The 23,648-nt window shown below is 46.1% G+C and overlaps 2 protein-coding genes across 4 annotated transcripts; one reads left to right on the forward strand and one right to left on the reverse strand.

Moving 5' to 3' along the window:
- The first annotated feature begins 221 nt into the window (after positions 1 to 221).
- Positions 222 to 1,284, forward strand: LOC136472675 (tricin synthase 1-like). Its single transcript, XM_066470380.1, has 2 exons — positions 222 to 354; positions 461 to 1,284. The coding sequence occupies exons 1-2, from the start codon at positions 295 to 297 to the stop codon at positions 1,109 to 1,111; spliced, it is 711 nt and encodes a 236-aa protein (XP_066326477.1). The 5' UTR covers positions 222 to 294; the 3' UTR covers positions 1,112 to 1,284.
- A 1,319-nt stretch (positions 1,285 to 2,603) lies between these two features.
- On the reverse strand, positions 2,604 to 16,386 carry LOC136476758 (protein THALLO-like). 3 transcript variants are annotated; one of them, XM_066474702.1, is made up of 17 exons: positions 16,000 to 16,386; positions 15,552 to 15,682; positions 15,388 to 15,429; positions 15,221 to 15,270; positions 13,556 to 13,655; positions 12,835 to 13,088; positions 11,558 to 11,634; positions 11,156 to 11,240; positions 10,338 to 10,511; positions 4,964 to 5,116; positions 4,640 to 4,720; positions 4,420 to 4,559; positions 4,216 to 4,321; positions 3,350 to 3,597; positions 3,200 to 3,266; positions 3,045 to 3,113; positions 2,604 to 2,951 (listed from the first exon to the last, which is right to left on the reverse strand). In XM_066474702.1, exons 2-17 carry the CDS (start codon positions 15,667 to 15,669, stop codon positions 2,820 to 2,822), a joined length of 1,896 nt encoding a protein of 631 aa, XP_066330799.1. In that variant the 5' UTR covers positions 15,670 to 15,682; positions 16,000 to 16,386; the 3' UTR covers positions 2,604 to 2,819. The 3 variants fall into 3 exon arrangements, with proteins under 3 accessions (XP_066330799.1, XP_066330798.1, XP_066330797.1); XM_066474701.1 differs by having other exon boundaries at positions 4,216 to 4,324; positions 15,552 to 15,675; positions 16,000 to 16,385; XM_066474700.1 differs by having other exon boundaries at positions 4,216 to 4,324; positions 16,000 to 16,381.
- Between the last annotated feature and the right edge of the window lie 7,262 nt (positions 16,387 to 23,648).

A 23,648-nucleotide genomic window follows, 5' to 3' on the forward strand; every position in this document is an offset into this window, starting at 1 on the left:
CACACAAAGTCAGTCGATCCACTGTGCCTGCTCGTATACTCTCTTGACTACCACATTCATGGCTGACGCGATGCGACGAATTCTTGAGCAGGGCAAGGACTAATCTAAACCATTCAACGCGGCGGATTGACGGTGGGCTTCTTGCAAACCAAGAAACGGAATCTTCTCTGCCAGCTACGTACTATAAATTAAAACGTGGTTTGCAAGGCCGGTTCGAGCTGGGGGTCACCTGTGACTCAGTGACTGTGAGCTGCTAGCTACGTATCACCACCTGCAAGCGAACGAACCAGAGAGATGGCGGCGGCCAGCAGCGAAACCAGCAAGACGATTCTCAAGAGCGAGGCGCTGTACAAGGTAACATGCATACAGCCTGAGCCTGCTAAAATAGAATAACCAGCTACAGCTAGCTACTCGTTGTGGATCGCCTTAACTAATCACTATGCACTGCACGCGTATGCAGTACGTCATCGACACGTCGGTGCTACCGCGCGAGCCGGACTGCATGCGTGACCTGCGCCTCGTCACCGACAAGCACGAGCAGTTTTTCATGCAGTCCTCCCCGGACGAGGCGCGGCTGCTGCAGATGCTCATCAAGCTCACCGGCGCACGCCGCACCCTCGAAGTCGGCGTGTTCACGGGCTACTCCCTGCTGGCCACGGCGCTGGCTCTCCCCGACGACGGGAAGGTGATCGCCGTCGACGTGAGCCGCGAGTACTACGACATCGGCCGCCCCTTCATCGAGAAGGCCGGGATGGCGCACAAGATCGACTTCCGCGAGGGCCCCGCGCTGGAGCACCTGGACGCGCTGCTCGCCGACGAGGCCAACCACGGCGCCTTCGACTTCGCCTTCGTCGACGCCGACAAGCCCAACTACGTGCGGTACCACGAGCAGCTGCTCCGCCTGGTGCGGGTCGGCGGCGTCATCGTGTACGACGACACGCTGTGGGCGGGCATGGTGGCGCTGCCGCCCGACGCGCCCCTGTCGGAATTTGACCGCCGCACCTCGGCTGTTATGCGAGACCTCAACGCCATGCTCGCCGCTGACGAGCGCGTGGACGTGTGCCAGCTCACCATCGACGATGGCGTCACCATCTGCCGCCGCCTCGTGTGATCACCGACCGGACCAGCCATCACGCGTACTCGCGCAGTGCCTGTTCTACTAGCTCCTTGCATGTTCCGGTCCACTACTTGTTACTTGATGATGTCATGCTACTAGCTCCTGTGTGCATCACTTATCTCACAATAAGGACCTTTATCTAAAAAAAATTGCCTCTACTAGTACTATATGGGTGTGTTTGGTTTTCCGGTCAATTTCTAGCCTGGCTACAATCCTAGCCTGGCCAGCCTTAGCCTGCTCCCACTAAACCAATTCCTAGTTGTTTGATTATCTGTACCATCTAAGCCTGGCTATCCCTAGGTTTTGTTTGGTTGTCTGAATTGTTTCAATACAGTCACCTCTTCTCCAAATTGGTAACCTCAAACACCAGTGGCTCCTTGGCATGAGACAACAGACTTCGCCGTGGTCCAAACTGCAATTTTGAACAAAAAAAAACAAAAGCAGAAGAGTAATCGTAAGTCAGCTGTATAAGTATAAACCATCAGAATTGTGCAAAAGTTCTAGAAGTACAGTACTAATGTCTGAATTAGGACGTCTATCAAGCCTCGAATCATCTGAACTCCTGAAGAATGTGGAGAAAAAAATTTCAGGAGTGAAGCTTCTAACCTCTTCTCCGCCAAGTGCGAGTGTCACCGGATTGCTCTCACCGCTGAACTGGTCCACCGTGCTGAGTTGCAGTAGACAGGGAAAACATGGTGAGACCACTAGATAATTGGACTCGATCTAACTGAAACCGCAACAGGTTTTCAGTGTATGTACTGAACAACACGGGCGTTAGAATTCCATGGTTAACTGAATTTACTGAACAACACGGAGCTTCCTTGGCCACCTGCGCCTCGTTCTGGCTGTCGTTGCCGGTCCCAATCCCCACGGCATAGTACACCGCCTGCGCGTGCTCCTCCGTCTCTGTCGTCGGGAGCAGTAGCCGTGGCTCGCCCTGGTACTTGTACCGCTACCGGCGGCCAACAGCAGGGCGAGCACGGTGGCACCACAGCAGGGCGGGGTCGCGGGTGGGGAAGGTGCTCGCAGGCTGCATCGTCGTCCTAGACCTGCGTCGTCCTCGAATCTCCGTCGCGGGTGGGGTCGCGGGTGGGGAAGGGCCCTGCGTCGTCGTCCTGCCGTGCTCGCCCTGCGTCGTCGTCCTGCCGTGCTCTCCCTGCGGATGGAGATGGCGGAGCTGCGACCCTGCCGGACGGGGACGGAGATGGTGCCGCGGACAGAGAATCAGAGATGAAGCAGCGGAGAACTGGAGAAGTCACCGGGTACACGCCTAGGCGGAGAGGGAACGACCACACGAGCTGGCCCAAGCAAGGCTCCACAAGAACGGCCGAATCCGGGGTTCAACCCGAGCCAGGCTTTAGGCGGGCTGGCCAGCCCCAGCCCTATTGCAGGCAACCAAACAGGCCAAAATTGGCTCCAGGGAGCCAGGCTAGGGGCTGGCCACCCATCCAAACACACTGTATATGGTTCGAAATAACAATACGAATTTCCTTGATAATTATACTTGGTTTCAACATAAGCACGCTTTCACACAGACATAAGGGCAATGGGATAATTGTATTTTTTTGCAGGCAGAATTTTACTCATCTAATACAGTAAGACAAATATTAAGGAGTTAATACATTTTAATAATATGCAAATAAAATGTCAAGATACGACCAGAAACAACCCTTTCATGTCCAACATGAATATACTACTGGCATCAACTCTTGAACCGAACACTGCGGCTGACATTCGGGTTGATACCAGACATTTCACCTCCATATGGACCAGAGGGCTTCTTGATATCACGCACTTGGCCTTTCCGCTTGACAAGCTTGTTTTTATGCTTATCCTGAAAAGAGTAATTTTTTTGAGCTAATGTGGTGTCGCCCTAGCAGTTTAGATGAGTCACAAGTCATATATACTATAATGTTATGTTGCTTACCCTGTAGTTCTTTCGTGGATTCTTCTTTTTCTTGTTCCTGGAACGTGTCAACCCCCTGTTCTTCAAGATCTGCAAGGGTTTGGATTTAGTTAGACGCACATAACAGGAAATCAAAATCTATAATATGATACATGATGCACCAGGTGAAGATTAACCTGATACGAAATCGTCCTCTTGCCATCGCCTACAGTTTCTTCCTCCAGAGGTTCAACGACCGGAGTTCTGTCATACAGGAAAAAGTAAGCAGCAGTACATCATTCACCAGAAATCCCTTATTTATTACCTGGTATATCAGTGAAACTAACCTCGAGTACAGAGCATTCTTGATTGATAGTTTTTCAGTCCTCTGTCTTTTAACATCCTCATAGAAGCCATCTTCCGAAGCATCACCACCTTCTGGCAACTCCTGGTCATCTTCAGAAGCGTCACCATCTGGCAAGTCATGATCTTCCACTGAGTTAGCTCCTACTCTTGATAGAACACGAAGCTCGTGTTTCCTCCGTCTTTCTCCAATATTATCTCTCTTCGGAAGGTCATCATCACCAGAAACAAACTTGAAGATACAAAACAGGGGGTTAGACACAGTCAGACAACCGAAAGCTTGTAACTCCGAATAAAGCTTAAGACACATCATAGCTTATACTGAGCATATATGCAGCTCATTCAAATTCCTTTTTCTTCTTTTCAAAATATACAACATACTAAGAGCATGTTTCCAGAGGGGAGGGGGCCAAAACCTAGATGTATCCCAAAAGTAAACCATCACATGAAAACACACCCTTTTTCGTGTACTTTTTTTAGGTGAGATGCATAAAACTGAAACAAACTTACAAGAACCTGAAATCAGAATGTAAAATTCGCCACTAGACAAATTACTGAACAGTGTAGCATACCATAATGTTCAAGATATCCTGGATACTACAAATTACTGACAAATTACTTTATCACTTTCAAACTCACTAGACAAATTACTTTGGAACTACAAATATCCTGGATACTATAATGTTCAAGTAGCCACATGAAATTATTTCCAACCTAAGATGACTAAGACCATTGATGCATGAGGAATTTACATATTATCCCATTACAAAAACCTAGGACCACAGGAAACAATAAGATATAAACTAATACAACAAAAACAAACAGCCTGTAACTGAACAGTGTAGCATACCATGCTTTTATTTGATTTAGCAGCAGCTGCAACAAGCTTGCTAGGTTTCATCATTTGATTATTCTTCAGCACTTCATCATCGAAGTCATCCAATGTCTGCAGGCCTCTTCTACACATCAAAGATAAATATTACTAAAACCACAAAGAAACAAAAACATTATTATGTAACAGAACTACAGAAGAAATACATAACTAATAACTCACTTATTACTAGTTGTCCTGGTTTTTGACAACTTCTCTGGCTTCGACTTTGTCAAATTATAGAGCCCTTTTTTCTTTAATCTTTCCTCAAGGTTTGCTCTTACCTTTAACATTTCCAGGCTATGCAAGCCCATATGTTCATCCTGTCATTTGTAGATTTCAGGCAAATACACTCTTATTTAACAGGAAAACAATGAACACTACATGTTCATATCAGATTAACCTTGTTCTTCTGTTCGTTGACTTCGTGCTGATCTTCATTATTAGAAGGCTCGCTCTTCCTTGATTCAGAGACTTCAGCACCCTAAATTATCAATCATGTGTTATTTGGAGCACTTGAAAGCTTAGGATATACCTAGAGATCTATGTTTGAATAGGAGTACTTGGAAAGCAGCTATTGAAGTGCCTGAACCATGACTTGGGGCTCTTGGTGGATTTCAACTCTAGCCTACCCCAACTTGCTTGGGACTGAAAGGCTATGTTGTTGTTGTGTTATTTGGAGCACTTAGGTGATAAAGTAATAGGCACAACAGAGCAGAAACAGTACCTGGATCACTTTATCCAGTGCTAGTACATTGCTAAATTTGCCCTCCTGTTTGTCCAATGTGAAAATATTATCTGTTTGGATGGTGCTGCTATGCATACTATGGTCATCAGTGCTCCCTTTTTGCCTTGCTGGATTCATGGTAACTTGCTTAATCTGCAAAAGAGAAGACATCGAATCTTTCACATATCGCACAGTCCAAATAACTTTCCAATCGACTCATAAAGAGAAATTATCTAACAAGCCCTAAAATAATGATATTCAATAACAGAACTGTAGAAGGTAGAGAATCACCACACACCCAATGTGGGTGGGGAGCCTTTCATATATATAGCCAATAGGCATACATGGAAGTTACATATATGGGAAGCTATTTCCTGTACAAGGAAACTATCCTAGGCTATACATGGCAGCTAGCCTATCTAGGGAAACACCAATCAATCGCTAATTGATCTAGATATATACATATCCTAATACCCGCCCGCAGTCGTAGCGGAAGCATCACGGACGCATAGACTGGTCCGAAAATCAGTGAAGAGCTGGACGGGCAGACCCTTGGTCATGATATCTGCGAACTGATGCGCAGATGGGACATGGAGAACACGGAACTGTCCCAGAGCGACCTTTTCGCGAACGAAGTGGATGTCGATCTCGATGTGCTTCGTGCGGCGGTGGTGGACGGGGTTGGCAGCCATGTAGACGGCGCTCACATTGTCACAGTAGACAACCGTCGCAAGCGGGATGGAGATGTGGAGCTCCTGTAAAAGCTGACGCAGCCAGCAGCACTCAGCAACAACATGGGCCACTGCTCGGTACTCTGCTTCGGCACTAGAGCGAGACACGGTCGTCTGACGCTTGGAAGACCAGGACACCAGGTTGTCACCGAGGTAGACGCAGAAGCCAGAGGTAGAACGGCGCGTGTCTGGGCAGCCAGCCCAGTCGGCGTCGGAGTAGGCCGTGAGCTTGTCAACGGCACCGGAGCCCAAGTGCAGACCGGCGGACAGAGACCCCTTGACGTATCGCAGGATGCGCTTGATCAGCGCAAGGTGCGGCTCGCGGGGGTCGTGCATGAAGAGGCAGACCTGCTGGACAGCATAAGCCAGGTCCGGCCTTGTCAGAGTGAGGTACTGGAGCGCACCAGCAAGGCTCCTGTACTCCGAGGGATTGGCAACTGGGGCACCCTCTGAGGCGAACAGCTTGGTCCGGGCATCCACAGGAGTAGCTGTTGGATGGCACTCAGACATGCCAGCACGCTGGAGGAGATCAGCAGCGTACTGCCGCTGGGAGAGGAACAGCCCGCTGCTGTCCCGCGTCACCGAGATGCCGAGGAAGTGGTGTAGGTCGCCGAGGTCCGTCATGGCGAACTCCGAGTGAAGGCGTGAAGTGACATGCTGGAGAAGTGCCGGTGACGACGCGGTGACGATGATATCATCAACGTAGAGGAGGAGGTAGGCCATGTTGTCGCCAGCCTTGTAGACGAACAGGGAGGCATCCGACTTGGAGGTGGTGAAGCCGATGCTGCAGATGAAGTTGGAGAAGCGTTGGTTCCAAGCACGCGGCGCCTGCTTAAGTCCATACAAGGACTTCTGCAGCAAACAGACAGAGTTAGGAGCAGCGGGGTCGACGAAGCCTTTCGGCTGCTCGCAGTAGACAGTCTCCTCGAGGTTGCCGTGGAGGAAGGCATTCTTCACGTCGAGCTGGCGTATGGGCCAATCTCGCGACGCAGAGATGCCGAGGACGGTGCGGATCGTGGCCGGCTTGAAGACGGGGCTGAATGTCTCGTCGTAGTCAACACCGGCCTCCTGGGAGAACCCGCGGACGACCCAGCGTGCCTTGTGCCGGGCGAGGGAGCCGTCGGAGTGGAGCTTGTGCTTGAACAGCCACTTGCCAGTGACGATGTTCGTACCAGGTGGCCGAGGTACGAGGCGCCAAGTGCCGTTGTTGATCAGCGCCTTGTACTCTTCTGCCATCGCAGCACGCCAATTGGGATCGGCGAGTGCACTGCGATAGTTCACCGGGACCGGCGAGGCGACGGAGGCGGAGAAGCCGTAGCGCTGGATGGAGCGGAGGCTGCCGGTCTGTGAATGTGTCACAGGCCGGGCCACTGGTACCGCGGGGAGCGCGGCTGGTGGCGCTGCCGGTGCTGCAGCCGCTGGTGGCACAGCAGCAGGGGCCACGGAGGCAGTCGCAGGAGCCACCGGCTCGGTGGTCGGCGCTGCAGGAGTCCGGGCACGGCGAGTGTAGACGACACCGAAGCGCTGGCCTCCCAGCTGTGGCCCGCCCGCGGGAGGAGCAGCTAGAGTGTGCCCACCCGCAGGCGTAGCCAGGGGGCCCAGCTGGAGTACAGCCGGGTCCAGGAGCGCCGGGAACGGATCCTCGCTGGTGGCAGCAAGTGGCGGAGTAGTGCTCGCTGGTGTCGGCGAGGAGGAGAGTCCCTGCATCAGAAATTCAAGTGAAGATGGCATGGAAGCCGTCGATGGTGCTGCTGAGAATGGAAACACGGACTCGTCGAAAATGACATGGCGAGAGATGATAATGCGACGAGTAGACATGTCGAGGCAGCGGTAGCCCTTGTGAGAGGATGGATATCCTAGGAAAACACAAGGTGCGGAGCGAGGGGCGAGTTTGTGTGGGGAGGTGGCAGTGAGGTTTGGATAGCAGAGGCACCCGAAAACACGAAGTGAGGAGTAATCTGGGATGGTGCCGTGGAGGAGTTGGTGAGGTATTCTGTTGTGGATGGAGGAGGAGGGACGCCTATTGAGGAGGAAGGTGGTTGTGGTGAGAGCCTCAGCCCAGTAGGGAGGTGGCATGGACGCATGGAGGAGCATGGTGCGGATGGTGTTGGTGGTGGTGCGGAGCATGCGTTCAGCCTTGCCGTTTTGTGGGGAGGTATAGGGGCAGGAGAGGCGGAGCATAATGCCATGGCTGGTGAGGAAAGAGGTGGTGGCGTGGTTAACAAACTCGGTCCCATTATCTGCTTGAAAGGATTTAGGTGTGGTGCCAAACTGTGTCTGAGCTAGGCAATGAAATCGACAATGTGGCGCTGCACCTCGGATTTTTGGCGAAGTGGAAAGGATCGGCAGTAATGAGAAAAATCATCTACTAAAACAAGATAATATTTGAATCCGGAGTTGCTAAGCATGGGAGATGTCCACACATCACAATGAACTAAATCAAACGGAGCATTGGTTACAGAGGTGGAGTGACTGAATGGGAGTCGCACGTGCTTGCCAAGTTGACAGGCATGGCATAGGCATGGCGAGCTCTTATTGTAGGAGATGACCGACATGCTCCGGAGAGTGGCGAGGCTAGTTGGACCGGGGTGGCCGAGGCGGTGGTGCCACAGAGACGATGTGGTGGCGAGGCTGCAGGAGTGAGCTGGTGTGGAGGGGAAGGTGTAGAGGTCGCCACCACTATTGCAGCGAAGAGTCACGCGCCCCGTCTGTTGGTCCTTGACAGAAAAACCACAAGCGTCAAATTCAATTGAGCAAGCATTGTCACGAGTGAATTGACGGATGGAAAGAAGGTTGCGCACTAAATCAGGAGCAACCAGAACATTGTTAAGGTGAAAAACAGAATTAGGAAAAGACAGTGTGGATGTGCCACGGCAGGTGATAGGGATTGTAGTGCCGTTGCCAACCGTGGTGCCGGAAGAGGGTGGAGGAAGACGGGACAGGAGTATACCATCCGAGGACGACATGTGGGCAGTGGCACCGGTGTCGAGGACCCAGGGGGAAGACCCCTGGAGGGACATCTGGTTCAGGGCGGCAATGAGGCCGACCTGATCCCAGCCGCCATGCTGCTGTGGGGGTGGAGGAGAGGCATCGGAGAACTGGGCGGGGGCGAACGCCGTGTGCGCCTGGGCTGAAGGAAAGGCGCCGAGGACCCCAGGGCCACGCCAGGCTGGGTTAGGCGTTGGCGGACGCCAGGACTGCTGCTGCGCCCCGCCCGTCCAGGGAGCGTAGCAGTACCAAGGACCCGCTGGCGGAGCAGAGGACTTCTGCCCGCCCCCAGAATTGGAGCCGCCCCTGCCCTTCTTCTTCCAGCCCCTGCCCTTCTTCTTCCAGCGACAGCCGCCGCTGCCCTGGCCGCCGCCGCCGTAGCCACTGCCAGAGCCGCTGCTGTGGCTGCCCTGGCGACCGGCGGTGTAGCCACTGCCCGTGTTGCCGGAGGTGATGCGGCAGCCTGTGCCGCACGAGGCATGGAACGCCGTCTGGGCAGCGACGGAGCCCTCATTGGCGAGGCGGAGCTCCTTCAACACGAGCTTCTCACGGGTGGTGGCGAAGTCCGGCAGCGGGTGGGAATCGGCGATGTTGTCGGCGGTGCTAGCAAAGCGGGGATTGAGGCCACGGAGGAAGTTGAGGACGAGCTCCGAGTCGGTGATGGTGCGGCCGACATCGCGCAGAGCATCGGCTGTGGCCTTCATCCGCTGGGCGTAGTCGTTGATGGAGGAATCGCCCTGGGTCATGGAGTGGAACTCGTGACCCAGGAAGATGGCGCGCGGAGCCTTGTTGGCCTCGAAGAGGCGCCTGATGGCAACCCAGAGCTCGCGCGCAGTCTGATTCGGTGCCGCAGCAAGGCCGATGACGTCCGCCCCGACAGAGCCGAGGAGCCAGCTGCGGACGCAGGCGTCGGCAATGGCCCAAGCAGGGTCAGTGGGGCTGGCCGCCGCCGTGCCGTCGACGTGCGGAAGGAGACTGAATTTCCCGCAGAGAGGTGAAAAACGGCTCCCACTGGTTGAAGTTGGGCTTCGTCAGTTCCAGGGTCACCGGGATGTGGTTCTTGACATTGATCGTCGCGTAGGGGGCGACGAAGACGGCTGGGGCAGGGATGGAGCCCATAGCAGCCGAGGTGCTGGAGGATGTGGTGGAGCTGGTGGCAGAGGAGGTCGACATGGGCGACCTAGGAGGGAGAGAAGCGCAGCAGGGGGGGGGGGGGGGCTGTGCGGGGGGAGGGAGAAGGAGGATCTAAAGGCCTGATACCATGTAGAAGGTAGAGAATCACCACACACCCAATGTGGGTGGGGAGCCTTTCATATATATAGCCAATAGGCATACATGGAAGTTACATATATGGGAAGCTATTTCCTGTACAAGGAAACTATCCTAGGCTATACATGGCAGCTAGCCTATCTAGGGAAACACCAATCAATCGCTAATTGATCTAGATATATACATATCCTAATAAGAACAAATTCTTCCATGCTACCGATTCTACTAAACTTTTTTTGGTCTAGTAAAACTGATTCGAATACCAACCCAATAACCATCAACAAAAAGATAAGAAAGGGGGAAAATGTCATCTGGCAGATAAAGGGCAGCATGGGCATGCCTTCTGAATTCAGTACATATAGGAATAAGGTTTACTAAAAACAAACCTTCTCTACCATATTCTTGGTCTCTATCAAGCGAGAAATTACAGGATGATCCTGTACGGACAACCCCTCAGATTTCATAAGGAGATAGAAGGTAATAGCTTGACAATGAGCAAGCAAACAAGCTTTCTTCACTTCAAAAGGTTGCATTTTATCTTTGCCTAGACAAGACGAGACCTGCAAAAATATTCATCAATTATCAAAGGCAGCAAGATATGGAGAAGGGAGACTAAACAGGCTATAGGCACTAAGATCACGAACCACAAAATTTAGCAGTGAATCACAGTAGTGAAACAAGCCAACTCAACTAATGTGATAAAACATAAGCCACAAAATTCCATGAATCACCAACATGAACCAGGAACGAATGGTAATCACAAACCAAACCAAACTAGAGCAAGCTCAAGCTTGTGTCTGGCAGTCACTAAGCAAGAAAGCATCATAGTGGCATGGAGAATAGTGCCAAAGATGGCGTAGTTGATGAAAAACAAATCGAAAGTATGAGTACTTTCACCCTTTAGGCTATTCGCAACACTCTTGAGCTTTATTGTAGGGACAAGATATGGTCCTGTTTGAATCACCATATTTGAACTTTTGTTCAATAGCACATACATCTAAGCTTCATGAATAGTATGCAATAAAGTGTTACTCTGAAGGCAAACAAGCAAAGACTGGTAAGCTAACAAATACTGATGTTTCAAGTTTCATAGTTCTTCCACACATGCAAGTTTAAAGTCTTCAGGTTACACAATTATTCAGAGAATACCATTAAAGTAAGAAACAAGAATATTGTTTCAATTGTGAGTGCAGCAGTAATTTACCTCACTGGTAAGCTGTCCTATAGCCCTAAGTTCTTCATGGGCATCCTTCAACTCAGACAACAAGCTAACGAGTTCAGGGGCAGAACTGATGAGTTCAGAAGCAGAAGTGCACCAAATTAATATATAGATGTCACCGTCCATTGCAATTAAACACATAATGACAATGTCACTTCAAGTAGTACACAATTTAGATGCTATAATTATAAGCATTACAAATCTCAAAATTTCATTAATGGACATGCCTATTTAAGCTTGACTTGAGTGGAACTAACCATTACAATGATCATTTTCAAAGGTAAAAAAAAATTCTTCATGAACTGGTGAACGGTAGATACATTATGTCATGAGGATAGACTTTGTGAAGGAACTAGACATATATAGTACAGAAGTCAAATAACAGACCTGTATACCACATCCATTTTGTCATCGCCTGATAAGACAGCAAAGTCTTCTTTCATTTTGGTTTCATGGTTGGATACCTGATAGTCAATGGGTAAATAATTGCAGAAGGGTATTATCTGATGTATGCATCAACAAACATATATACTCAGGGCGTACCCAGTACAGAGAGCTCCCGCTCTGTGCGGGGTTTGGGGAAGGGTGTCAGTGGCAAGCCTTACCCTCGCCTGTGCAATGCGAGGGGACCACGACTCGAACAAACATATATACTCAGATAAAGTATTAGCCAAATGAGCAGGAGGAAGCCAATGGAAATTAGAATCCTCATCGCTGAACAAGGCAAAGATAGTGAATAAAATAAAGGAAAACTTCTACTCCCTCCGTCCCTTTTTAACTGTCGTTCTCACTTCCCGAGAAGCCAATGGTACTCAACTTTGACCAAATATATATAAAAAAATATTAATATAGTTGGATAGATCGTTGAATCTATTTTCGTATAAACTTATTTGGAGATACAAATGTTGCTAATATTTTCTACAAACCTAGTCAAACTTAAAAAATAATTGACCGGCATGCACCCAATAACAACACTTAAATAGGGACAGAGGGAGTACTAAATCACACCCTCCCCCCCCCCACCCCCCCCCACCCCAAAAAAAATGCCATTAGTCTACTTCACCTAGAAAACCAAGTATTTTACCCCTTAAAGTACTGAAACCCGCCTAAATAACTCCTTATGATGGTTTTGAAGACAGTTTTTCTGGCATAGCATATTACGTGAATGATGAAATGGATGTGAGTAAGCAAACAATAGTAAAAGGTCTACATAACCTCCCAACATAAATGACCCTTGGGATTGTATTGCAGGCCTGTTTTGCCACCATGGCCCGACATGCTACCCTGATTGTCTTGCATATGCAGGTTGGCAATACCCCATAATGCAAGTGAGAATAATTCCAGAACTATTCAAAAAATATTTACCAATTTTAGAAATCAAAAACTATTTTGACCTTAGGTCACTTTGCACATCAACACCACATCACCTAAAATCAAATTTCAATAGTTGAGGATTGAAAAGAGAAAAGTCTCAGAGTTTAGGGTTGGAAACATGGACCGTTTCCTAAAATAGATTAAAATTGTATAGTTGTATAATGGAGAATAACTTATTATGTGATAAGAAGATGTCCTGAGGTAAGTTTAGATGATTCTCAAAGCCATCCCATGGTTGAAGCAAATAAGACAGTAACAAGGGGAAAAAAACAGAAAAAAAAGACAATCACCTTTGTGACATTATTCTCTTCATCACTTTCACCATCTTCTAATCCAAAATCTTTCATAGACAGCTTTTTTTCCTTATTTTTTTGGATCCTTTGTGCCTCCTCGTAATCCACCTCATCATCACCAGACTGTTCACCAGCAGCATAGTATGCATTTTTACCTCTGCCCCAAACATTTTCTTTTGTTTCATCCTCTTGCTCATCCATGCTATCATCACCTCCAGCAATTTGTTTGACAGCCCTCTGTGCTCTTTTTACTGCTCAAACACACTAAGTTATGTATATGCAAACACCACATATCAGAAGAAACAGGAACAGCTAAATAAGAGGTTCAAGTAATTTTCTTATTTAGTTCATTAACAGTAATGCAAATCGTAACAATTGAGCCAAAGTTTGCATTGAAGCACTACATAAATTCTGAAAGTATAAGAAATCAGCACTAGCATTTTATGTACCAACGGATTTATTCAACACTGAAGAGGAAAGACAGTATTATTTATCACCCATACCCTTTACAGTTGCATAGCATCGTATATTATTTATATAATTTCTGCAATTATACTTAAAAATAGCATCACCTTTGTTGGCAGCTAATTATATATTTGTAACAGTTCACCTATATCAATATGTGGACCTAATTATTTAAGCCACAGAAACAAAGAAATACACTAACAGGATAGTACTATGACCATAGATATTGTGTAAGAGATATTCACAAACTTACATTTTGAAATATACCCTTTGTCCCATTCTTCATAATCAGCTTCAGCCATGTCACCAGACTCTTCTCCTTTGCTGTCATCACTTTCACTATCAGAAACACCCTAAATAATTAAGATCATAGAATAAGTCAAACAGATAGAAGATAAAAATAACATCAACTAGTACAGAAGTACATGTTATTACCAAGGTTCCAAAAGGTGCTAGGCAGTGGCCACAGCCTAGTACCTAGAGCGCCTAAGTGTAGATTAAACATGAAAGTGTTTCTGCTTTTTTATAACTTATTAGATTATTTGCTGCTGGGAGCAAGATCAGGAGGCACCAGCACAGATGAAGAAAAAACAGAGTATTAACAAAAACAATTTCAGGGCAAACAAGGCACAAAACAGCACAAACAAGGCACATTTATCAGGTTATTAGCATTTGAGAACAGAGTATCAGAAGAAAATTACGACAACAGGGAAGTAATGAGTTTTGCAAATAGAAGCAAGTTCAAGAGAAAACAGTAGAAATGTATCTCACAGAGACAGCTCGAGTGTTGCAGTTCATGCACGACACACAAACACACTGCAAAGACGTGCTCCATCCACCAGTTTCCACACGAGGGGGCACATGAACTGCGAACACTGACTCCCTGACTCCCCAAGGCTCAACAGCCCCACCACGCTTAGCTGACTCACATGCGCACCGGTACACAGTCGATGGGAAGCTGAGAACTAACAGGATGAGGGAGAAGGGAACTGGGACGAGGCTACGTTGGTGGCAACACAAAGTGGTGAGGAGCTCTCGCAGCTCAGCAGCTGGCAGTAATGCGAGGAGCAATGGCACTTTGCTTCTCTTGTAAGTTGTAACATAGCCGCTAGGCACTTATCTGCCCATCCACACACACCCTCCATTCCACACTCCTGCCCTCTCTGTAGTGCCATGCCCGTCCACGCTCTTTTTTTCTGCCTGCCCGACCGCACTAGTGCAAGATCGCCTCGCCACCGCTTTTCCTGTGTCTGCACTCACTCGTAGGCGAAGAGCCTAGCGCGTCCAGAGCTTATTGGCCACACAGAGCCTAATCGACCCAGTAGGGCTCCAATTACCAGCTAATTGCGTCTAGGCGCACGTTTAATACCTTTTTTGGAACACTGATTTTTAATCATTTGGCATTTAACATATCAGGTTCATTTACATTAGATAGGATGCCAACAGTACAGCACAATGTAAAAGCCAGTAATGTGCTGTAGTCGTATTATCATATCACATTCCATTCACATTAGCAACACAATGATGAGAAATTAAGCAAATATCGTGTTCAATACTAGCCATTTGACCCACAGTACCCCTTACAAGGGAGAAGGCAGCACTCTATATAGTGTATACCAATGTCAACCCAGAACCCAGAAATACGGTGGCAACATATTACCCCCAAAATAAACTATCATCAAATAAAAATGGAAAAAACACATCAGCAACAGATCATATAATCCAGCAGCACTAGTCTAGGCTAAATGAGCAAAATAAATGACTGAAAACAAGGTAATGCAGTTGTGCTATCCAGCCAAACATCAATACTTGCATTTAATCATCAAAAACCCTTGAAAGTTACCACCTATATAATTTGTAGCTTTCTACGTACAATGTGAACTCACGGAGAACTGATTCAGTAAGGGGTAAAAATTACCTCGAGGTCAAACACAGGCTGCTCCACGTCGTCATCCTCCGACTCCCTTACTGAAACACAGCAAAAAAAAAAGCAAAAAGAAAGAGAATGGAAACATCTTAGTAATCTGCACGCAGATGGACGAAGCAAATCGAAATTCCCAATAGCACCAAAACTAGAGCACTAACCATCATCAGCGTCGAAAGGGATCATGTCCCGCTGCTTGTGGACTGCGAAACGGAAATCAGAGACAAAACAACGACAAAGCACGCATGAGCCAACAGGAACAACCAAATGCATGCTCTTCAGAAACGAAGGGAGGGGGGCCTCACAGCTCCTCCATCCATCTTACAGGCATCGATTTCGTCGTTGTCAGAATCAGACATTGCCGCTAGCTCATCGATCCGCTTGGACTTTGGAAGGCCCCGTGACGGCGCACGCCCTGGAGTCTTCCTCTGCCTCTTCCCCATGCTAGGCTATTTCCTAATAAAAGAACAGGTTCAATGCAAATGTCCAAAATATAGTTCATAGTGGTATTTTGCTGATTATTACTGACACAAATTGTTCAACTCTGAGATTGACATGAAACAAACGAATTAGGGAAATTACAAAATAACTACATTTTGTTTTAAATTCACAAATAAACTGTTTTGTTCTACATTTTTGCAAAACCAAAAGAAATCTTTGGGAAAAATATATGCACGCTACCAACTAAAAATCAATAGCAAATAGCAATAATAATGCTATGAATCAGACATCACGTCACACAAATTCACGTTCCTGAATCAGTGAAGCCTCACCTTTGCTGTGCTGGCTGCAGTCCGCTGCCCCTGCCCGCTGGCCGCCCGATGTCCTGGCTGCTGGCTGCCGCCGCCCCTCGGCCACTCCAGCCTCCACCAGTCTGGCGACCTGGCCGCCGCCGGACGACTGCCCTCGCCCCTCGGGCTTCAGCCCCAGACGGATAACCACCTGCGCCTAGGAGCTCGTCTAGTACTCCCGAGCCGCCCAGGAGCCCTGCCGCCCGACCGCCGGTCGGATGCCAGGAGCCTCACCGGTCGCAACCGGGTAGTAGGGTTTAGGGACGGATGGGGTTTGGGGGGCGTGAGCGCGTGGCGGCGTGCGGTGCCTTGGATGCACGCTGGGTAAGGGAAAAGGAAATGGGCTGGAGTGGAGTGGGTTAGGGTTCAGGGTGGGCCGTGGGCGTTCGGTCCAGGCCGAGATTTCGGGTCGGGTATTTCGGTTTTTAAAAAGATCGGTCTTTGAAACATGGAAACTGAAATTATGCTAGAAAAATCAGGGACCGATGATTCGGTCTTGGGACCAGGAAGAGCAGATCGAGGGAAAGGGTGAGATTGAGGTAGGGGAAATCTGAAGGAAGTGGAGGCTTGACCGCGTGAGATCGAGGAAGGGGTAGACCGGTAGAGAATGTTATAACACACGTTGTAACACCTTAAAATTTGTCTCTTTTAAAAATAGATATAAAATAATTTATTTTTGAATTTTGTGCTCATAAAATATAGGAAAATAAAAAATTTCATTAAATTAAAATTCACCATAAGGTTTAGCAATATGTTTATGCATACATACCGGTGCATTTGTTTCTTTAAGTGGTGTGGATTTTATTTAAATTGAAAATATGCTAAAATATTTTTGAAGTTGGCTTTGAAGTAAAAGAAAAGAAAATTAGGAAATTAAAGCATTTCAAAAGTTGTATAATTTATTTTTGGAAAACTTACCAAAATTCCCTATTTTTATTAGAATTAAAAAGTGTATTTTAAATCATATACGAGTTTGGTTTGGTTTGCATTTGGATTTGAATTTGAAAACAAAATGGAAATTGAAAATGAAAAAAAAACATTTTCTCCTTCACATTTGGCCGAACGGCCCACCTCTCTCTAACTGCGCGGCCCGCTTCCTGCCTTGTTTCCCAGCTCGGCCGTTTCCTCTCCGCACGGCCCAGCTCCCTCCTTTCCCCGCGTCGGCCCAGCTGCCGAGCTGGCCCATCTCCGCTCCCTCTTTGCCGGTTCGGCCACACACCGGCCCAGGGCGAAGCTGCGCGAGCGCCCTCTCTCCCTCACTGATCGCTCGGGCCCGCCCATCAGGTCCGCCTCCCACCTCCAGCTCGCACCGAAGCCGGACTCTGCTCCACCAACGGAGTCCGTACTCGCCCCGCCCTACGTCGTTGTCGTGCACGCCAAGCATCCCAGGCTCATAAATAGCCGGCTGAGCCATGCCGCCTCCCTACTCCTCCCCTAGCGCCGCAGCCACCCTCGCCGAGCCGCCGCAGCCGCGCTACAGCCTAGCGCCGCCCTTCCGATTCCGTCGAGAAGAAGAAGACGTCGCCGAGCCAATTAATCGTCCCTCCATCACGGTAAGCACATCATAGAGCTTCTAGCCGAGCTCTCTAACCTGTACCACCCTATTTCCCCCTCTCTCTCGTGCTGTCTTGATCTTCCCGCGCCGTAGCTGCTTCGCCACCGCCATAGGTCGTCGCCCGCCGTCTCCGTTCGCCAAAAGCTGCAATTGATCGTCTAGTCGCATTCGCCTTAGCCCTATATAGGTCCCGGGCCAAAATCCAAGTCCAATTTGGTCGTATCAGTCTTCCCCTACATCTCCGGCGAGGAAAGTCACCGCCGGCCATGTCTTCCGCTGCACCGGTCACTGTAGCCGGCCGACAGCTTCCTCTTTCTTCCCCTCTATTCTAATCTGAGCTATCCATCTCGGATTCAATGACTTAGATTAGCCCGTACCTTTTCGGCTGGTACATTTGCGAAAGAGCCCCTGCGTATTTTAATATCGAACCCGCGGTCCAAAGCGTAGTTGCAGATTCCGTTTTCTTCTTTGAAAAGCGTAGTTTCTTCGATTTAGATCCAAAATACGCTTTCACTTATTTACAGAATTGCCACTGATTTTGTTTTAGCCATAACTTCTTCGTTTTAACTCCGATTTGACCCGTTCAACTTGCGTTAGATTCATAATTTTATAATCTACATATTTATACTACTGTTAGATATGTTTTCAACTTTTGAAATTCAAGGTTAGATTTAATCTATTATTTCATTAAAGGAAATCTTGTTTAAATCATATCTTCTATGTTTTAGATCCGTTTTAGTTCATTCAAGTTGCGTTAGATTCATAACAACGAGATCTAAGCGTCAGTAATAGTGTTTATCATGTCGCTAATAATGGAATTTCATTGTTTGAATCATATCTTAAATAACAATTATGCAACTAGATTTATAAATAAAATATGACTTGTTTTATTTTAGTTTTATAAATCAAATCTGAATTTGACTTAATTTATATTATCTATAAAATATCTTATATATGTTTTTATACCATTAAAACACATGAAGCTAATGGTTTTCTTTCATGAGTAGATTTCTCGGTAGTTGTATCTTTTCAACCGTAGCTCCGATTAGCGTGCTTCTCGTGTCTTTGTGTTCGTAGCGAGACGTAGATTCGTTTCACAAACTTTTTATCTTGATTTTATATTTGATGTACTGTTCTAATTTAGATCTATTGTTTGCTTCGTGTATGATTGTATGGATGCTTGTGTGGTGATATATGGTTCAGTCAATCGGTGAGTTATACGTGGTGAATCAAGAAACAAATCTTTGAAGTTTTGGACTTGAAGAGTGGAGCGGTGTTTAAGGCAAGTATAGCATAGGATCTTACTTGTTATCCTATACACCTTTAATTATTTAATTCATACTGTATATGTCTACCTTGACTACTACTAAGGATTCCCTAGTACTTTGTACCTTGTGCCTTGAAACTTTTGGGTTACTGCATTGGGTAGTATGATGCTAGTGCTCAATTAAAGACCATGATCTTGTAACTTGACTAATAGTATATACAATAAACACTAAAAGATGCTTTTTAGCAACATGTAACAAGGGGGCTAGAGCATTGGGCTGTTTTTATAGTGCTCTAGATTCATCTCTCTAATGACTTATCTGTAAGTGATCATCCGGGACTTATAGTATATCTGTGAGGGCTATATGGCTCTGGCTTTAGCTCAGTATGAGGACCTTTTCTAGCTTGTTAGTGGTTACCTTTATTGGCGTAAGAATGGCTTGACGAATCGGGTATAGTACGGCCTCTGTCCCCTTGGCTGATCACCTCCGGCGAAAGGGTAAATCATGACTCATAGTGAAAGTGTACAACCTCTATAGAGTGTAAAACTGGTATATCAGCCGTGCTCATGGTCACGAGCGGCCTTAGAACATTTATGGAATAGATGATTAACACTAATGATATGGATGATGAAGATGCTCACTAATGGTTAATTGTTTATGCTATTCATTATTCGTGTTTACCTGATCATGTGTTTATGGGCTTGTGGATAAACTTTATTGCTACTCAATTGCTAAAATCATGACTCATTAAAAGCTAATTGCAGTTAAACCAGTGTCAGCCTTTTGAGCCTCATGAAGCCCATGTTACATTTGTTGAGTACGACATGTACTTACGCTTGCTTTATTTTCAATTATTTGAATAAAAATCCTAGATGGGTACCAAATTGCTAGAGTTTGGAGGAATTAGGCTTGTGATCAACTAGTTAGTTGTCCCTATAGAAGTGGAGTCTTTGCCTGAAGATCGAAGTTGTTTTTCCGCGGTCTATACTCTGAGGTTATATTCTTTATACTAATATATTATGTATTTAAGCATTGTCTTATAATATTATCCTTATTTGTAGCTATATGTGAGATTTGACTTCCTAGGCTCACATATGGTGTGTATCTGGTTTTGTTCTTAAAACCGGGTATGACACACATGATCAGTGGTGAGGACTTTTTCCTCTCTGTCTCTCATGGTCAATTTCCTACAACTAAAAAGAACAAAGCGTGGATACTTTTTGGTATGATATTTTAACATGGGCCCATCGTCTTGCCTACTGCGATCCCGCACCCCTTGCTACTACGCCCCTCCCTTGCGTCAAAATAAGGAAAGAAACCTCGCTCCTCCCTCCTCCGCACCCGACATGCTCCGTCAATGACGCACCCAACCCGCGCTCCTTCCTTCTCCCATGGTAGATCATGCGATCCTCCCTCCCCCGCGCGGTACGAGTTCCGTGTGGGAATCGCTCGCCTGGCTTCGCTCACTCCCGCCCGCGCGTGGTGGACATGGCGCCAATCACTCCCCTCCCCCTCATGCATGATCCCGCATCAGCCTCCTCTCCCACGCCTACCCTCGTGTCTTTGCTCCATCCCCGCGCTCACCGCGCCAACACCTCCTCTCTCTCCCTACCCTCACGTCGCCGCACCATCATCCTCCACGCCTGCATTGGCACCGGCATGCGTCATCGACCTCGCCGTTCGTGCCTGCGCCGTCGACCTCGCCATCATCCTCACTCTGTTTCGCCCACGCCGCGCATGTTCTCCCTCCTTGTCGCGAAGCCACGCCGTCGCCGCAAGGCCGTGCCAAGAAGGAGAAGGCCTACCGAGTAGGCGTGCTGCCTTCTCCCGCTGCAACGTCGTGCTGCCGCCTTGCCCATCCTAGATTCATGGCTTTTACTCATCCAAGCACACGACTGGGCGACCACGCTGCTTTGCCTGTCCATAGATTCATTGGAGACAAGCAACCAACAGGTATGCCTACCAACTTAGATGCTTTTGCGTTAATAACAGCAGTACATGTGTAAACCCATGTTCTTTACCTTTATTGGTCCCCCGCTCCAAAGAGAATGAAACTTTGTATAATATATTTTTAGCGACTTTTTTAAATGAATGTATAGGATTTTTGTTGTTGTTCTTTCATATGTCTACCATGTTCTTTATTGGGTCAGTCCCCATTGCTGTTTTCAAATGATCGATTCCTATGAGAATTATTTTTTTTCAAATCATTTTAGTGTTTGTATATAAGTAAATTCTCAATGAGCTTTTGCCAAGCGCTTAATACCTAAAGACCTGTAATTCTTATGAAGCAGGGAAACATGACTCGACTCTTTTTACCTTTAACATTCTGAAGATCTGAGGTACGAGGGAACCTTGAATGTACCTCATGTCTATTCTGTGACTGTCCTCTGTTTCAACACGAAATTCGTGCAAGTCTTGGAGCTTTGTTAGACCTGCAATGCTACGAATTAATTAGAGCAATTTTATCTGCATCTGCATGTAACTATCGCTGGCTAATAAATGTGTTCATGTGTCTTGGTTACTCTTTGAATCTACAGCTTCGCAAGCCAAGAACCTATAGATTGCACAAGGTAGTATCATTAGATTTGGGAAGTCCACATAGAAGGCAATCTCAGTGAACTTTTTATTGATTATTAGTAGACTGAATCATCCCCTACTTACTTAAATCATCTCTTTCATTCAGAAACTAATCTAGTTCAATTAATATGTGAATTCCTAAACTTCATATTTATCTGCTTTATGAAATCTATCAGTTATTCAGTTACTCCACAATCTCTCCAGTTACCTAATATGAAATGTCACTGTCATCATTACCTAGATTTCTAACTTTTGAAATTTGGGTTTCACAGTGATGATGTTTTCACTACCTCTCTTGTACCATCACAAATAGTCCATGTATATTATGAACGCGATAGATCTAACCCATGCATGGCTTGCAATTTTGTTTTAATTGTTAACCATAGTTTAATACACCTCTGATAGGCACATCAACGTACCATCAAGGTGTTTGTTGCAGTCCTACAGATATTGACACTCCATTTGTAGGTAAATTATGTGACTGGTGGATAATTGGCATGATTCTTTTTTACTTTTGAGTTTCTGATATGTGCCTAATGATTTACTGGTTTTGATCTTGTTTGTATAAAAAATACATGGAAGCCCAATGATAATAAACACCGAGACTTTGTGTAGATTTGTATTTGTGGTTTTGGTCGTGATTATTTTTACCTATGGGTTTATGTGGTTACACTGTAGGTTCCTTCAGGGTTTGTGTAGTGCAGGGTCTAATGGAAGTTCAGATTGGTTACTTCCTAGTTCTGGAAAAATAAAAGTTAGAAAATCTATTGGTTTATTCACTTATGTGAATTTAGATTGTTGTAGCTGGATATGAGAGGAGTTCTCGGAGATTTTTAATTCCTATGGTCGTATAGATTGGATACTTCCCAGCATTTTAGAAAATAGAAGCGAAAATCTATTAGTTTCACTAATGCGAATTTAGATTGTTGTAGTTGGATATGAGAGAAATTCCTGGAGACTTAATTCCTATGGTCATAAAAGACGATCTTAAATGCATCATCTAGAGAACGTGGTAGGATAGAGAGCACAGTGAACATGATTATTATAGTCTGAAGTTGGTTGCTTTGATTATTATTACTCAAGGTGATGATTGTGTGCAAACAACCTATTGTGAAGAACAAATCAAAACATTTTTTTGTCAAGGTACTACACACTGCAAACTTGGATTACCTTAGTCTTTTTATTCCCATGCACATGCAACTCAATTTGGTTTTAGGCTGAAAGTTTGCCTTATTAAGTTTCATGTAGTTTCATATAGCTGTTCAGATATGCAGCCGGTGTGCCTCTTGCCCTAGTTATGTATCCCACGCTCAAGATGTTGTAGATCTAAAATATGAAGAAGGGCGGCCTTGGTATACCAGTCTATATGAAGCAAACTGACAATTCAAAGAGATGGTTAGTTCTAAAAGGTTGAGGAATGAATTAATCTTGTTATGGTGACATGAACTTTTTATGTGCATATGCACAAATGTACAATAATATAAATGCATACCTTGAAGATTGCGAACCATCAATGATAATTTTAGCTATGCACAAAATTCAATTTGTAATATTAACATTCCGAACATCATGCTCTTATTATCGTTTTTTGTAACGGTATAACATGTTCATGCACAAATTATCAGGGCATCATTTGTTTCCATTGCAACGCATGAAAAGGTCTATACAGTAGAGTTGGTGAACCTACGACGCCGCGCTCTCTGTGACTGTTAATTTCATAAACTTTGCTTTTTGGATTAAATGTCATTTTAACATTGGTATTTAATTTCATAATATTGTTATCTTATCTTGCGATCCGTGTGTTTTTATTACAAAAGCTTTGTTGTCCCGTAGCAACTAGCAACATACGGGCATGCTACCTAGTATAGTAGATGAAAATAGAAGAACAAATAGACACAAGATAGAGAGACTATTCCTTATTTCTCTCAATATTGATAATTACAACATAGAGCTCTCACATATATATAGTCATGTCAAGACCTAAAAGTTTGATAAGAGCTCACATACAAATGGACTAGGATTAGGATTTCACCTTCTTCTTTCCTTCTAGGAAAGAGTCCGGATGTTTTACAACACTACCCTTTGGGCGATTACCACAATATGCACATGTCTCATTAAAAACTCTATCCAAAAATTCAGTAGGAAAAACAGTTCTTGAAGAAAAGAGTACATCGGATTCGTTAATTGCATTACATATGTTGTCTCATTAAAAACCTTGTGTAAAAAACCTT

This window comes from Miscanthus floridulus, chromosome 8, assembly GCF_019320115.1.
Source record: "Miscanthus floridulus cultivar M001 chromosome 8, ASM1932011v1, whole genome shotgun sequence".
In the NCBI taxonomy this organism is placed as follows: Eukaryota; Viridiplantae; Streptophyta; class Magnoliopsida; order Poales; family Poaceae; genus Miscanthus; species Miscanthus floridulus.

Coding starts and splice junctions, on each gene's coding strand:
- LOC136476758 (XM_066474701.1), bottom strand. CDS start 15,669: ATGGGGAAGAGGCAGAGGAAGACTCCAGGGCGTGCGCCGTCACGGGGC. Junction 10,512..11,155: donor TAGGACAGCTTACCAGTGAG/GTAAATTACTGC, acceptor ATATTTTTGCAG/GTCTCGTCTTGTCTAGGCAA. Junction 4,560..4,639: donor TCAACGAACAGAAGAACAAG/GTTAATCTGATA, acceptor TACAAATGACAG/GATGAACATATGGGCTTGCA.
- LOC136472675 (XM_066470380.1), top strand. CDS start 295: ATGGCGGCGGCCAGCAGCGAAACCAGCAAGACGATTCTCAAGAGCGAG. Junction 355..460: donor AGAGCGAGGCGCTGTACAAG/GTAACATGCATA, acceptor ACGCGTATGCAG/TACGTCATCGACACGTCGGT.